Genomic DNA, 14,521 nt, shown 5'->3' on the forward strand with positions numbered 1-14,521 from the left:
AGGCTCTTTGATGCTGATTGCCTCCTTTCTCCTTCGCAGTGTGCAGACAGCCCTGAGAGGTTATCGAGAACACAGGTCTGTGGGCCAGAACCCCATGGCCAGACAGAACCAAGCCCCCAGATCAATCTTGAAATCCTCATGATCCCTCAAATAGATCGTTTTCTCTTCTGACAACGATGATGCAACTTGTCAAACCGGTAAGGTGAAGTAATTAAACTGCTAATGCATACAAGAGATAACACGACTGTCCCAGAGTGGACTCAGTCAGAAACTGGGTGGTAACACTCACAGGGGCGGGTTATATAGTATATTGGCTAATTAATATTCAGACTCAGTCCAATCAGAGCACGGACAGTGACCCATGCATTGATGCTATCTCCACCCTTATTGAGAAGAGCTAATTACCCCATGTTTATAAATGCCAACATGGTTGACCAGATATATTGTTTCCATGATATAGTTAACCTCCAGCTGACCCAGTTAAACATATTGTGAGAACCAATCATGTATGTTTAGAACAGTATCAACTTGCCTTCATGAACCACTAAATATCTGAGCTTGCAGTCCTAAATTTATTCATCAAAAATAAATCCCACAAAGGAATTTACTCCTGTGTAAAGAAGTAGGGAAATGTTCCTTTTATGACATAACACAACTTCACATCCCATATTTTTTTTTAAAAACCCACACATTAGAAATCTGTAAAAAGAATAATTACACCTTGAGCTCTTAAAGAGAACAAGGCATGTCCAGCCTACAAAAGTCTTTTATGGTAACAAATGAGTCTTGCTGAATTGTTCTTCCTTCCTTTTAGCAGTGACTGATGAAACCATGCTTGCCAGTACTCAAGCAAAGAGAGGAGAGAGAAAGAGAGAGAGGGGGAGGGGGAGGGGGAAAAAAGCGGCAACTCCGTTTCCTTCTAGTCTGTGATTTCTCCATCCTTTCTCAGAAGTAATCCAAAGACAAAAACACATCATGTTAAAATTAATACAAAAATATTAACACTTCAATGCAACTGTTGTACACTGTTATATCTCTACATTATAACTCTTAATACTGTACAGCTATAACATAATAAAAGGTGTAATTCTTTTAAAAAATTCACACACTGCATATTTTTATTATTTTATTTAAGTATAAACTTTTTTAAACACTTTACATAAATTAACTCCTCTGAGACTAATATTTGATGTACAGTAAATTGTAATTTATATAAAAATCCATAAACAACTTGTCTCACATAATTTACAAAAAAATCAAGCTTCCTTTGCTTCTCTGTGACAAGAATTCTATTTGCCATTTTCCCCAAGGTAAACCCCATGATCACCGTAAAATCCATTACCAAATTTTGATTGTAGAATAAATTGCTTGTGCCAGTGTCCTTTCAAAAAGCAGCACTGTTAAAGCCATTGGGATGTCCATACACAAAGAGTCTTGTCCCCCGCGTAACATGAACAGAGATTATATACCACATCCTAGGCAGAGAAAGGGAGTGAGCAGGAGAGGAGGAGAAAGGGGGAGAAGGAGGAGGAAGAGGAGGAAAAAAGACTAATTTTTGTAAGTAAAAGTCAACAATTTAGTAATATTTGGAAACACTGTTATCGCTTTTTTTCTTAGTTACTGGAATACTCGGCCAGTTGGAAACTCTTTAGATCTTTCTTTTTAGTACTTTCAGTCCAACTTGAGTGCAGCGATATGCATATGTAAACATATTCTTTAAAGCAGATCACCTTTAAGGTCATTCAGAAAAAAAAACACAACTCCAGTTTTTCTTTTTAATATTATCATTCTTCTGGAAAGCTCTCTCTTTGTTGTAGAGTTCGTTCAGATTGTGCTACAGAAAAATCTGAGCAAAGATGTATATTTAGGCTCAAGTAATAATGCAGCAAACTATTTGGTCTCCCCTCTTAGAAGACACTGGCACAGGGTCCGTCTCTTTGGCAGGCCAAGCTCAACCAATGTGTTACCTCTTTCCAATCTCACTTTGTCTAAGAAATTGTATATTGTTAGCACTGTCAGCTAATTCGGGGTATTGCTCAACAGAGAGTACATAGTACCCATCATATCCTTGAACTTTTCCAGCACTCAAAAGTTGCCTCTTTTCCCCTTCTGTCCATAGCCTGGCCCCTTCCTCTCCATCTCTCACTCGTTGCTGTTCTCTGGCCCAGGCATTGGAAAGAGCCCTTTGCCTAGCCTGTTCTAATATCCGTGCCTTCTCCTCATCAAGCGTCATGCCATAGCGGACATGAAGAGCCAGTGCACCGTACTGCATTTCAACATCAGCAAACCTACGAGTCCTTCCATTCACTACAGTAGTGGACTGGGAAACTGTGACATTGATGCCATTCTCCAGTGCCTTCCGGCCACTCGTCAATCTCAGCGTGCCCAGGTCACTCTCGGGTGAAGTGGTTTTAATGAAGTAATGCGTATCCTTTCCCTCAACAGTGAAGTGCAGGTTTTCCAGGTAGTATGCACTATTCAGAACAGCTGCCACTTTGATACAATCCTCATTTGCAATGTTAAGCACGTTGGTCTGTACTTTGCCTTGATTGACAGCAAGCATTACTCCTTTTCCAATTAAAGATTTCACAGTTGCAAACCACAACCAGGATTTCTCACTACCAGGTCTGCGCTTGCTGATCTGGACTTCTGCCATCTTTCCCAGGGATAGGAAAGCCTTTGCTTCCCTTGCCACTTCTTGTTGCACTCCAGAAATTGGCTGAAAACAAGAAGAGACATTTTTTTTTTTTACAAGCCTATAAATTCCAACAGTCAAGCATTTATTGGCATGGTGCCTTCAGCTGACAACATGATATGCCACAATGACACTGATAATTGAATTCACAGACTGGATTCCACTCTTGTAAGTTCTACATTGCTTGATATAGTTCAATATTTATTACCATTTTTGATTATGAAGTTTAAAAAGTAGCACTGAATCATTCCAAAGAAAAATTCAGTTAATCAAACCATTCCTTATTTGATCATTACCCAATCAAAATAAAATTAGAAACATTGAATGCAGAGATCTGCTATGCTTCACTAATTTTTTACATCAATCTTTATTATGTTAATTTATACACCATGAAATAGTAGAAAGATAAAGTATTGTCCAGATAGGATGATGCATGCAATAAATTGATTTGCTAAAGAATTAAAAACAAAGACATCTTTGATGCATACTTATAATGTAAAATAATTACTTGTATTCCTATAAGTAATTTTCTAGAGCTTTCCTTTAGTGATTTCCTCATTGCAGAAATGAAAGTCTACTATGAAAGTTTTATGCTTGCTTATATATTTGGTTCAATTATATTTGGCATTATCTATTTATTATCAGGCATTTTTATATGCCATAACTTCATCCAGAAAGGGAATCTAAGTTCCCCCCTGAAATATCTGAACTTTCGTATCATCACACATAAAATGTACCATTTGCAGAAACTTGTGATAAACTTTGCTATAGGAGAGCAGTGTCTGTACCCTTGGGCTGCAATGAGATGTGGTAATAACTTTGGATCACTGCTACCTCTTTACCTAATCTATCTCACAGTAATACATTGAATTTTCAACTGCAATATCTGTGAAATAACTTTCTCCACTGGCTTAAAAGTTCTCCATCTTTAATTTCACAATTTTTCCCTTGCTTTTGATTTAGCAATAAGTGTCCAGATATACCATAAGGACACAAGGGTTTGTTTTTGAGTATTCATCTTGCAATATAAATTCAATTTTAAATTGTTATGAGGCCTTAAGCTACGAAAGTTTCATTCAATGCTGGTGGACTTTCAGGGGTTTTAAAGATGCATGCAGATACATACTACGTAAGTTTCTTCTCTATTTCCTTTCTCATATTCTCTTTTATGACTTCATTTTCTACTTATTCCTTCCTAATCTCTTTTGTCCACTGTTATGATAATGCCTTTGGCGTCTGCCTCCCTTCATTCTCTGGACACTGTGTCTTTGTGTTCCCTTTACATTCTTCAACAAGGAAACAGGGACCTTGGATCACTGATGGGCGTGGCCCCATCAATAAAAGTCCTCCATGATCTCATCATCACATTTTGCCTATATTTGATCCTGAACAAGCTCTGAGAGAACTCACAAAATGAAGAAATGAGCTATGAGTAAGAAGGATAATAGGAGTTTTCTCTACAACAGTTTTACATCACAAATTCAAATGTATTAAATAAATATTGACAGCAGCAATTGCACCAGATAACTTATCCCAAGATTTAATATCCATTTTGGAAAAGGACCTGGGTTACTCCTTCATATCACTTACGTTCGTTTTTGTATGCAGAGGAAAGAAATTATACATATTTTTATAATGATAGGGCTAAGATTTCTGCTGTAAAAACATCAACACAATGTTTCTGGATTTACAGTATATAACATGAAATTATTTTGTCTCTTTCTTTTAATAGCCTGGTAAGTCACAGAGATCCTTCGGAACGCACCTGAAAGGTTAACAGCTATTTAACATTTGTCATTTATTGCTGGTACTGAGAATTTGAGGATAAATGGATTTTTGATTTTTGAATAAAATTTATAATTGCTATTTTCATAAACAGTATATATGACTTTCTATTTTACAGTTCATAGATTTTTGTAAATGATTTAGTTTTATACTTCTATTTGGCAATATATATTTTAAAACAAGGAGTTTGAGTTTGGGCTCCATTTAATGTAATACATTTTACCTGGGGTGATTTTATATTCAATATTTTATCTTCACGTATAAAACATGGTTAATATTAAAGACAAGTAAAATTGTACTGCTGTACAATATGCATAATTTATATCACCTGTTATTCTGTTTCTTTCACATTCTATTTTTTATTACATTGTTCACTTTTAGCCTGGAGGCAGGGTGCTGCTATCAGTCCAATCTCTATAGCTTCCACTGGGAATGTTATAATTTGGAGGAAAAAAAGATTTTAAAATACTATTATTTATTGATTAATCATTTCCTCCCTCTCACTTCAGTTTAGGAAATGTTAAAACTTAAGCCTAGTCTTTAGCTATTGGACAGAAAATTCCCTACAGAATTAACATATAGTTTGAGACAAAAGTGTATCAAGAAACATTTATTACAATATGTTTTAATTTTTAAAAATTCAATGTATGCCTCTGGGGATTTTTCAATACTCTAACACAGTGATGGCGAACCTATGGCATGCGTGCCACAGATGGCACGCGGAGCCATTTGTCAGGGCACGCGAGGCACTTTTTAAAAGCCATTTTTCGCCCTCCCCAGGCTCCAGAGTGACTTCCAGTTTGCTTGGAGGGTCGTTTTAAGCATTCCGAAGGCTTCAGGGACTGTCTGGAGGCTTCCCTGATGCCTTTGGAGCGCTTAAAACGAGCCTCCGAGCAAACCGGAAGTCACTTTTTGCTTGGAGGGTCATTTTAACCGTTCCGAAGGCTTCAGGGAAGCCTCCGGATGATCCCTGAAGCCTTCGGAGGGCCTCCGGGGGGGCGGGGGAGGCTCTTTTTGCCCTCCCCAGGCTCCTATAAAGCCTCTGGAGCCTGAGGAGGGCGAAAAAAGCATGTAAAAATGGGAGGGGCGTTGTGCGTGCATGAGCACTGGGGGGGGGGGGTGTCGCACATTGCATTATGGGAGCGGCATGCCCGCACACGCCCCCCCTGCGCTCCCCCCACTTGTGGCACGCGAGCCAAAAAAGGTTCGCCATCACTGCTCTAATAGAATATTTTATTGTATTTTATTGCAATTTAATGTTCCTTATTTTTTTTCTTACCGGTACATCATCCCATTGCTGGCTCTTCACAAGTTCATAGGAGGGTTCAGTTAAATCAAATTTAGGCACAGGGAAACCTGGGATCGCATTGTGTAGATGAAAACCAAACGTCACTAGCCAGCTGTTAACATCTAGAAAGCAATTATAAAGTAAGTTAGAAAAAAGTCACATATCCCTCAATATGTGATTGAATTTAGCCCAGCTGGATAATGCTCTGAGCTTTAAAATATATTTGGAGGAGAAAATCCATGGCAGGGCCGTAGTTTTATTTATTTAATAGTTGTCCTCATTTATATACAACCAATGACCCAGAGAAAGGAATGTAGTGAAGCTATTTATTAAATGCACTGTTTATACAATCCAGAATAGTCTGATTTATTATAGATAATTCCATGTGATCCACATAATTTCTTTATGCAGATAAGGTTATCTACTTAATAACCATAGGGAGAGCACTAGATCCTCACATCCCATGAATTCAACTATTGCAAGACAATGAGGAACAGAAGAAACTGTACAGGAAGAATACTGCTATGTGAACATATGATCACGACTATTGCAAAATAACAACAACAATCAGTATTTGGACATCTTTTAGAAAAAAAGGCTCTTTGGTGAATTAATAAGATTTTAAAGATCCTAATTTGGAATACATTTGGTCTTCTGTTCCACTTAGGTAATTTCACAGTGCAACTGTGACTTATCCCTAACGTTACTGCAATGTAGATATATTAAGCAGGAATGTACGGGTAGCATGATTCTCTCTAGTACATGGTAGGATCATCTAAGTGTATTATAATTAGGTAAATAAATTATGCAAATAATAAATTGTGAAAAAGGGAAGCATAGATCTTAGATACTGAGAGCAGCTGGCATTAATATTTCAAGTGATTTACAATGAACTTGTATCCATTTCTTTGAAAGAAAAGAAATGACAAAAGAATACACATGGTGTCCAAATATATATTTATCAACAAAATGCAAGTATATTGTGAATTAAGTTTTGGGATACAAAAATGCTTAACATTAAAATACCAGATTTCTTAATTTAAGGACTTTCTATTAAGTACTTGAAAATCAAAAAGCACTACTATTTAAACTACAGATAAACCTACAGCCATAAATAGCAAGAAGGAGTGTTTGTACATTATTTTTCTCACTGTCACATGACTGCTTGGAAAACTTTCCTTTAAAGATCCAAGGTGTTATCATGCAAGCAAGAAATCCTAGTATGTTTCCTAGATATATTGGCCATCTGGCAAAATAGCACTCATAATCTACAATAAATTTGCAGACATAAACTGTTGCCATAGTAACCATTTAGTCAAACGGAAACATCAAAATCCCATTTTCTTTTGAATCCTCTAAGAGATAAAATATTCTATTGAGACAGAGAACAAGGCCTATTATGAGGATTTTTGATAAGTCTTATTGTCTATTAAGTCACTACATCTATCATTGACTACAATGAATTTCTTCCCTGGTAAAAAAAAAGAGACCATCCTGAGTACTTTCTATAGACACAAGATCTCAGATAGATCTAATTAAGAAAAATGATATACTTATTTAGCATTTTACCAACTGTGTATACTTTTCACTTATGTGAAGCAAGGTAGAATACACATATACATTTTTAATTTAAAAGTATATTCCTATTCTCTATAGTATATTCCGTGTGTGTGTGTGTGTGTGTGTGTGTGTGTATGTATGTATGTATGTATGTATGTATGTATGTATGTATGTATGTATGTATGTATACTCTATATACTTTTGTATATCAGATGCTATAATTCCAAGGTGGTATACATATAAAATTGTACTTTATTAAATGTACATATTTACCTGTGATATAATCTTTCACATCATTTATTCTGCTGGCTGGATTGTTATTTCTAAACATGTACAGGTTAAAAGGAGCTGGATCTTTTCCTATTTTTTTCCAAATTTCAATATCAGGTGTAGTCCAACGGCCTGCCAATATGTCATAATCTCTTTGACCAAAATGAATTAGTTTGGTTAGTGGGTCATAAAGACCTCCATGGAATCCTATCACCAACTGGAAATCAAGGTTAGAATCAAAATAGATTTCGCCATAGGCAGTGTATTGAATCTGCTTCAGCATTAGACCATTACTACTGAAAACAGCCAGGGGGGTTCCAGTATTGTCTGAGGCGATGTAGAACTCATCTCCGCTGCTAATCTCCATGGCAAATAAATGTCCTTGCAAGTCATAATAGAGAGAAGTGATTTCAGAGCTTGAGTGATTATACACATGAGTTATTCTTGTTGGATATGTGAGATCTGCATAAAAAAATTGAAGATGCTGCCCCAGGCTGGTTTTACTGGAAACACGTCTTCCAAGTCCATCATAACGATATATCACTGTCCATCCACTGCCTTTGCTATAAACTCTGGTAAGGAGGCCCTTTGAACTGTATTCAAATATCTCAGTGCCCCTCTGTCGCAGGAATCCATCTTCATCTAACCGGTATTGAACATCACCGAGTCGAGTGATTCTGTCCCTCAGATCGTATCGCAGTGGTGTTAATCGAGCACTACTACTTGGATTCAACAAGTGGAGATTGCCATTCAAATCGTAGTTGTAGCGCCACATTATTTTCTCATTAAGGTAAACTGTCTGTAGCTGGCCATCAACATCATATTCATAACCATACTTGGTAGTATTAGCAAATGGGCCTATTTTAATTTCTCTTTTAGTTACTCGGCCCATGTTGTCATACTGAATTGTAATCCAGTACATAAGTGAACGGAATATTTCATACTGAATTTCCTTTATGCGACCATGAGCATCAAAGTGTTTTGTGTAAGTCATTACAGCTGTTGAAATTATCTGATTAATATCATAATAAATAACCCCAAATTTTCCAAACTGCTCAACTTTTCCAGATATGTCATCAAATTGGTAGAGATCAATAGGCAATGGAGTTTCATTGATAACACCTTGCATGCTAGTCACTCTGAAGCTATTGTCATAGCTGTAGTCAAATCGGGCATTTACCATTCCATCTTCACTAAAGCGGAAAATCTGCCTGTCAATCAATGGACCAATTTGCCTGTATCTAATGGTGCAAATAAAGCCATCACTCTGGAGGTTTACTGTTTTTAGAACTCCTGCTGTCTCATCGTAAGTAAAACTCACTCTTGTGCTATCATATAGAATTTCAGAAAGCCTGGTCTGCCTTCTGTATTTGAACAAGACTCTCCGGCTTGTGCCCAAGAAAGCAGTTTGTAACAGCTGTCCTTCTTCATTGTAATCCATGATGACAGAGGCATTGCTTTCTGGAGGATTATAGATGTTCCGATAATAGCCAATAGAACGGATAGTCTGCATAGTGTGGCGAGCTACACTGGGCATGGTTATTGCAGAAAGCCGATCCAGTAAGTCATATTCAAAGATATACTGCCGTTGGCTATGCAGTAAGAGAACCATTGACTGAAAAAGAAAACAGATTTTAATCAAGTGCCAAAACTATTGATGAACTAGCAACACTGTTTTTTTTTTTACTAAATCATCATTATTCAAATTGAATAATTCTTGACCTTACATATTGGTAATTGCCTAATTCATTTGGATACTTAATTGTAAGAGGATCTATAATGAGTCGCTACAGATTCCTAATGTGTTCTTGTTGTGACTGAGTCATCCTTTTATCAAGTACTCAGTGCCAAACAGCAGATTGTCAATGGACTGGGATAAGTCATGTTTAATACCAACAAAAGTGAGGCTGTCTTAAGCCAGCAACTCAAGAAGGGAACAACATATGGAGGAGACAATTTCACTCCTGTAATTAGAGATAATTTACTGAGAATTTTACTAGCCCGAAGATCCCTGAACCTCCTCTTTTATATCTATTTGTCAGATGGGTGAAGCAATTGGCTTGTTATTTACATCAAATTTTTCAGAGTTAATTAGTCACCAAATGATTCCTTTTGTAAAGCTTTGGCATTACACATCACTACCACTGTTATTTTATATTACTCACATGAAGATGTATAAAACTCTCAGCATCTGTCACTGTCGGTAGCTGTTTCCACTTAAGGCAAATTCTATTCTGTCCCACTAAAGGACATCAAATTAAATAATGATAAAAGACTTCTTATGCTTTGTTCAGTATTGCCATGCTAGGGAGTATATAATTTAGTATGCAGCACTGGTTTAATACCATATTTTATTTTGGGCAACCCGCCCTAATTCTGGGCCAAGAATAAATGACCATTTTTTTCTGGACGAATGTCTTGGAAAACACATTAGTATTTGTGTGCATGTATATGTGTGTGTAAGAGACAGAGAGAGGCACATATACACAAAGAAAAATCATTGTTTAAATTGTTACATTTACGCTGCAGTTTAGAACTCATTCATAAGTTTGACTTGATAGTGAATATGCTATTCTTTCTTGGTGCAAAGTGAAAAAAATGTTTGGAAAACGTCTTTAGATTCCCTTTTCAGATTTAGCCTGGAAAAGCTACAGCTATTTTTATTACCTTGCATTATAAAATTAAGTGTTTTTATTTGTGTTAACGGATATTCTTAAGGGTATCTTCATTTGAAAAAAATATAATATTGAATAAACAATCATTACAATATTGAGAAAAGTGTTAGGTTAACATGACTGCTCATAAAGAGTATCTCCAAATACATTGACTTTGCTTGCCACCTAAATGTGCTTCAATCGCATTGAAATCCTAGAAATGTGTAATCATTCTCTGTGATTTCAATGACATAATTAAATCCCATGAAATTGTATTAACAGGCAACAAAGCTAGTAAATTCCAAGAAATCAAATTTATCTTACATACTTGTATATCTCAATCAGTTTTCTGGGATGGATTTTCCTTAAACACAGTACAACAGTGAAGATTGGGCTAGAACCAAAGGGATAAGGTTTCAAATAACCACAAAGTTAGAAAGTTTACTAGATGAGTAGGATCAATCATTATTGTTCAGCCAAGATGACTTTGCAGGACTGTTGTAAAGATACAACAGACTAGGGCAGGAGTCGGCAACCTTAAACACTCAAAGAGCCACAAAGGTCCTAACCGGAAGCCCCCCGTTCAGCTTTGGAGCCGACCGGAAGTCTGGTTCCCCCACCATAGAGTCTCCTCCTAGTGTGGCATCCTTTTTCCTCTACCTGTCCTAACCGAAAGCCCTATCAATTGCGGAGCCGATCGGTGACAGGGAGCCGCAGCAGAGGGATGAAAGAGCCACATGCGGCTCCAGAGCCGTGGGTTGCCTACCACTAGACTAGGGGAATGAACCAAAAAAATCATGTGTTACTGCAAGATTTTGGAGTAAAGTGTGTGTATGCGTGCGTGTGTGCATGCACACATACACACACACGGATATCCCTTCTCTGTCTAAAACTTCAAATATCATGCAGCAATCATTTTTAACATTTTATGTAGAAAGAATTCTTTAATAGAACTGCAAACCAATATTCCAAGTAATAGTTGAGTACCTTTTCAAGATACGTGTAACTCCATGTTTTACCATCAGCAAATACTCTAGATACAATCCTTCCCTGTCCATCATAATCTACTTTTTCACTAGTGGTGCCTCGTTGGATGCTACCAATTTGACCTGTAGATGAATAGGTAACGTTGACAGCCATAAGCTTGCTGCTTGGGAACCAGAGAGTTGGATGTCCTGAAGTATCGTACGCGATTCTCAGTAGAAATTTACGGTGATCGTCATAAATCTTCTCTGTCTTTGAAGTCCGATCAAAGTCAACTGAAAGGAGGTTCCTACCATTAACCTTTTATGAAACAAATAAGACAACAAAATAAATAATGTGGGGGGGGGGGCATTGAGCTGCTGCTTATTATTTCTTTATAGAATCAGCCACTATTTGAATACCGTTGTTTAAAAATCATTTACAATGATTGATTTTCTTTGTCACTAAACTAATTTAGCAGCTTCTTAGTATAATAGCCAGAGATCAGGTTGCCATTTTAAAAGGTTTCATTAAATAAAGATGCAGTGACATTTTATTCAAAATGTTTTCAATTAATGCCGATAGAATTTCGTTAAATGTTAATATAATCCAACAATATATACATTGAGAACTTGTATAATACTCAACAAGATTTATAGAAGAAATTATGAAGATATAGCAGAATAACCACCATAATAATGAAAAGTCAAAATAAAAGGCCAACAAATATGTTGGTGAAATGTAAGAACTGCTTTTCAAATAGATCATCAAAATAGGCACTGGGAATTCTTTCACGTAATAAAATTAGCTTATTTATAGGCAAGAAAATTTGAATGTTCATTTACTTTCTAATTTTATAAGTTATATTGTATACACATATTGTATAACCTGAAGAATTTTCGGAAAGAATTTATCTGGCTAATGAATTATCTGCATTGCTTGAAGCCAGAAAGAAATATTTAAACTTTGAGAAAAGTAATATTCTTAAAACAGATAACACATTATTCAGACTTTCATAAATAAAAACCAATTTTGATATTTTGACCTAATAGTCAAGGACTGTAGAATTATCTAGCCAAATGCCACATTTTTTTTTTACAAAAACCTCACTTATTAAATAATGGTAAATTCTACAGCAGAAGACATTTAGAAATGAATATCATTAGGACCAGGAAGTTGGATACTTTCTGAAATCCACTGAAGCAAGGAGCAATGAAAAGTAATGATTTTCAATTGTACAAAAAATCTTATAATACACAATATAAAGTGCAAGCATTTGTATTTTTTCTTACAAAAACAGACAGAATAATGATGAGTTGCATTTTAATTTTAATTCTGTTATATTCCATTCTTTTCATACTTTTACTGTCTGTTTTAAGTTTTCCGTTCTATTTTTCATTTTAGTGTCAGCCTTTATTATGTCAAAATCCTATAAAGACATCCGCTATATTTAGAAAACAGAATTCTATTGAAAAATGGATTAATGATTCAACATCATTAGTTCTGGAACTTATCAGGGAAAGATGGTAAGATCTGTAAACTAAAATATTCATTTTGTTAAATAGTCTAGAGATACAAAGAATGATTTTTGTTGGGCAATAGAAACAAAAGGCCCAAAGTTCTCTGATCATATTCCATAAGTTTTTAAAAGGAAAGGATTTTAACAAGGACGGTGGATTTCTAGCCTTTAATTATCTGAATATAGACAGAAAAATCTATTCCAAGTTGGGGTCCCGCTGTTCAAAATCTTTTTCAATAATCCTCTAGGCAACTCCAATTTGATTGAAGTATTCAAAAGTGAGGGTCAATAAGAATTGTTTGCAACGTATTTCTTTTCATCATCCTGTTTTGATGAGAAATGTTTCTGAAAGCTTTCAGAGTACATGTGCATTGTATAAATGGATGCTTCTCTGAAAACTGAAGAAAAGCAGTAAGAAACCGTAAATCATAGGTATAAGGTAAGAAAAAATGCAAAAGATAAAAAGAAGTACATCTAAATCTAGTTTACATCAAACTATTCACTATAGCTCTTCATATACTTTTATTGTTGCAAATCAATCTTCCTTTTAGCACATTTGTGCACTACTTCTTTACACTCACAACTTGTCTCTTTTTTCAAGACCTCATCCACTCCATCCAACTACAATTTTCTCAGCCTTCTGGTTGCTCTTGACCCCTTCATTCTTCCTACACATGTACTGTATTTTTCGGAATATAAGATGCACCTTTTTCCCCTCAAAAAAGAGACTGAAAATCTGGGTGCGTCTTATACATTGAATACAGCATTTTTTGCCTCCCGAAACTCTGTCCCTTCACCAAAATGGCCATGCATAGTTTGTAGGAGTCTTTCAGAGAGCTCCTGGGGGCTGGGGAGGGCAGAAATGAGCAAAACATGGCCCTTTTTTCCTCAATTGTGCTCCTCCAGCCCCCAGGAGCACCCTATAAGCTTCCTAAAGGCCAGTTTTTGCAAAAAATGGGCCTTTTTTGCTCATTTTTGCTCCCCCCCGGAACACTATACAAGCCTACTAAGGGCTATTCATGCCATTTTTTTAAAAAAAAGAACAGGCCCGTTTTTGCGAAAAATGGGCCATTTTGGGGAGGTTTGCAGAGTGCAAAACCTTTTTTTAAAAAACGTGCTTCTTCAAAACCTTGGTGCGTCTTATAATACGGTATTTTCTATAATTGGAGTCTCTTTCAATTTCCCCCTCTGATGAAACCATCTTACCAACCTTTGCTTTGTACTAGTCACTGACATCTGTATTCACATTTCTTTGACCCTCATTAATTCTTTACCCTACCATCTTTTGTTTTACTATACATTAATTTGAATACCCCATTCCTACTGCATTCAACTTATTTTTATGTTCCTGACATATCCAAATTCCAGTCTCCACAAATCAAAATAGTTAGAAGCCAGTTCTTATACACAATTAAATTTATTTCATATTATATGCATTCATTATACACAAAAGAATACATACTATCTATTTTTTACTATCTATTTCTATCAGCGCTTCTATCACTTAAAATGTTACTATTCTGTTCCCACTTTTAGCAAACTTTCACCAAGGTCCAAACCAATCAATGTTACTGTGATTCAAATCCTTGCTCAAACTATAAAGGTAGAAGAGACTATGTTTTTACCCTTTACTCACACAATGTCACATAAAGACAACATCCTATTTGCAACTATCTTTTGTTATGTGCATACATTAACATTCTCTCAGCAGCACTATCTGCAGAGACCTTTCTCTTAAAAGCAGCCCTTGACATACTCTTCATTAGAGTGACTCCCACATTCTGTGG

General features: G+C 36.1%; 1 protein-coding gene across 19 annotated transcripts in view; it reads right to left on the reverse strand.

The window, feature by feature from the left end:
• Positions 1-1,113: 1,113 nt before the first annotated feature.
• Positions 1,114-14,521, reverse strand: part of TENM3 (teneurin transmembrane protein 3) — a 1,436,054-nt gene continuing 1,422,646 nt past the window's right edge. For all 19 annotated transcript variants that reach the window (XM_081959126.1, XM_081959141.1, XM_081959139.1 and 16 more), the window contains 4 exons: positions 11,240-11,536; positions 7,602-9,213; positions 5,760-5,890; positions 1,114-2,719 (listed from right to left, as the gene is read on the reverse strand). In XM_081959126.1, coding sequence (XP_081815252.1) covers positions 1,964-2,719; positions 5,760-5,890; positions 7,602-9,213; positions 11,240-11,536 — 2,796 coding nt within the window. In that variant the 3' untranslated portion in view covers positions 1,114-1,963. The remainder of the gene's footprint in view (positions 2,720-5,759; positions 5,891-7,601; positions 9,214-11,239; positions 11,537-14,521) is intronic.

The sequence above is a fragment of the Natrix helvetica genome (assembly GCF_964273705.1).
Source record: "Natrix helvetica genome assembly, chromosome: 7".
NCBI lineage: Eukaryota > Metazoa > Chordata > Lepidosauria > Squamata > Natricidae > Natrix > Natrix helvetica.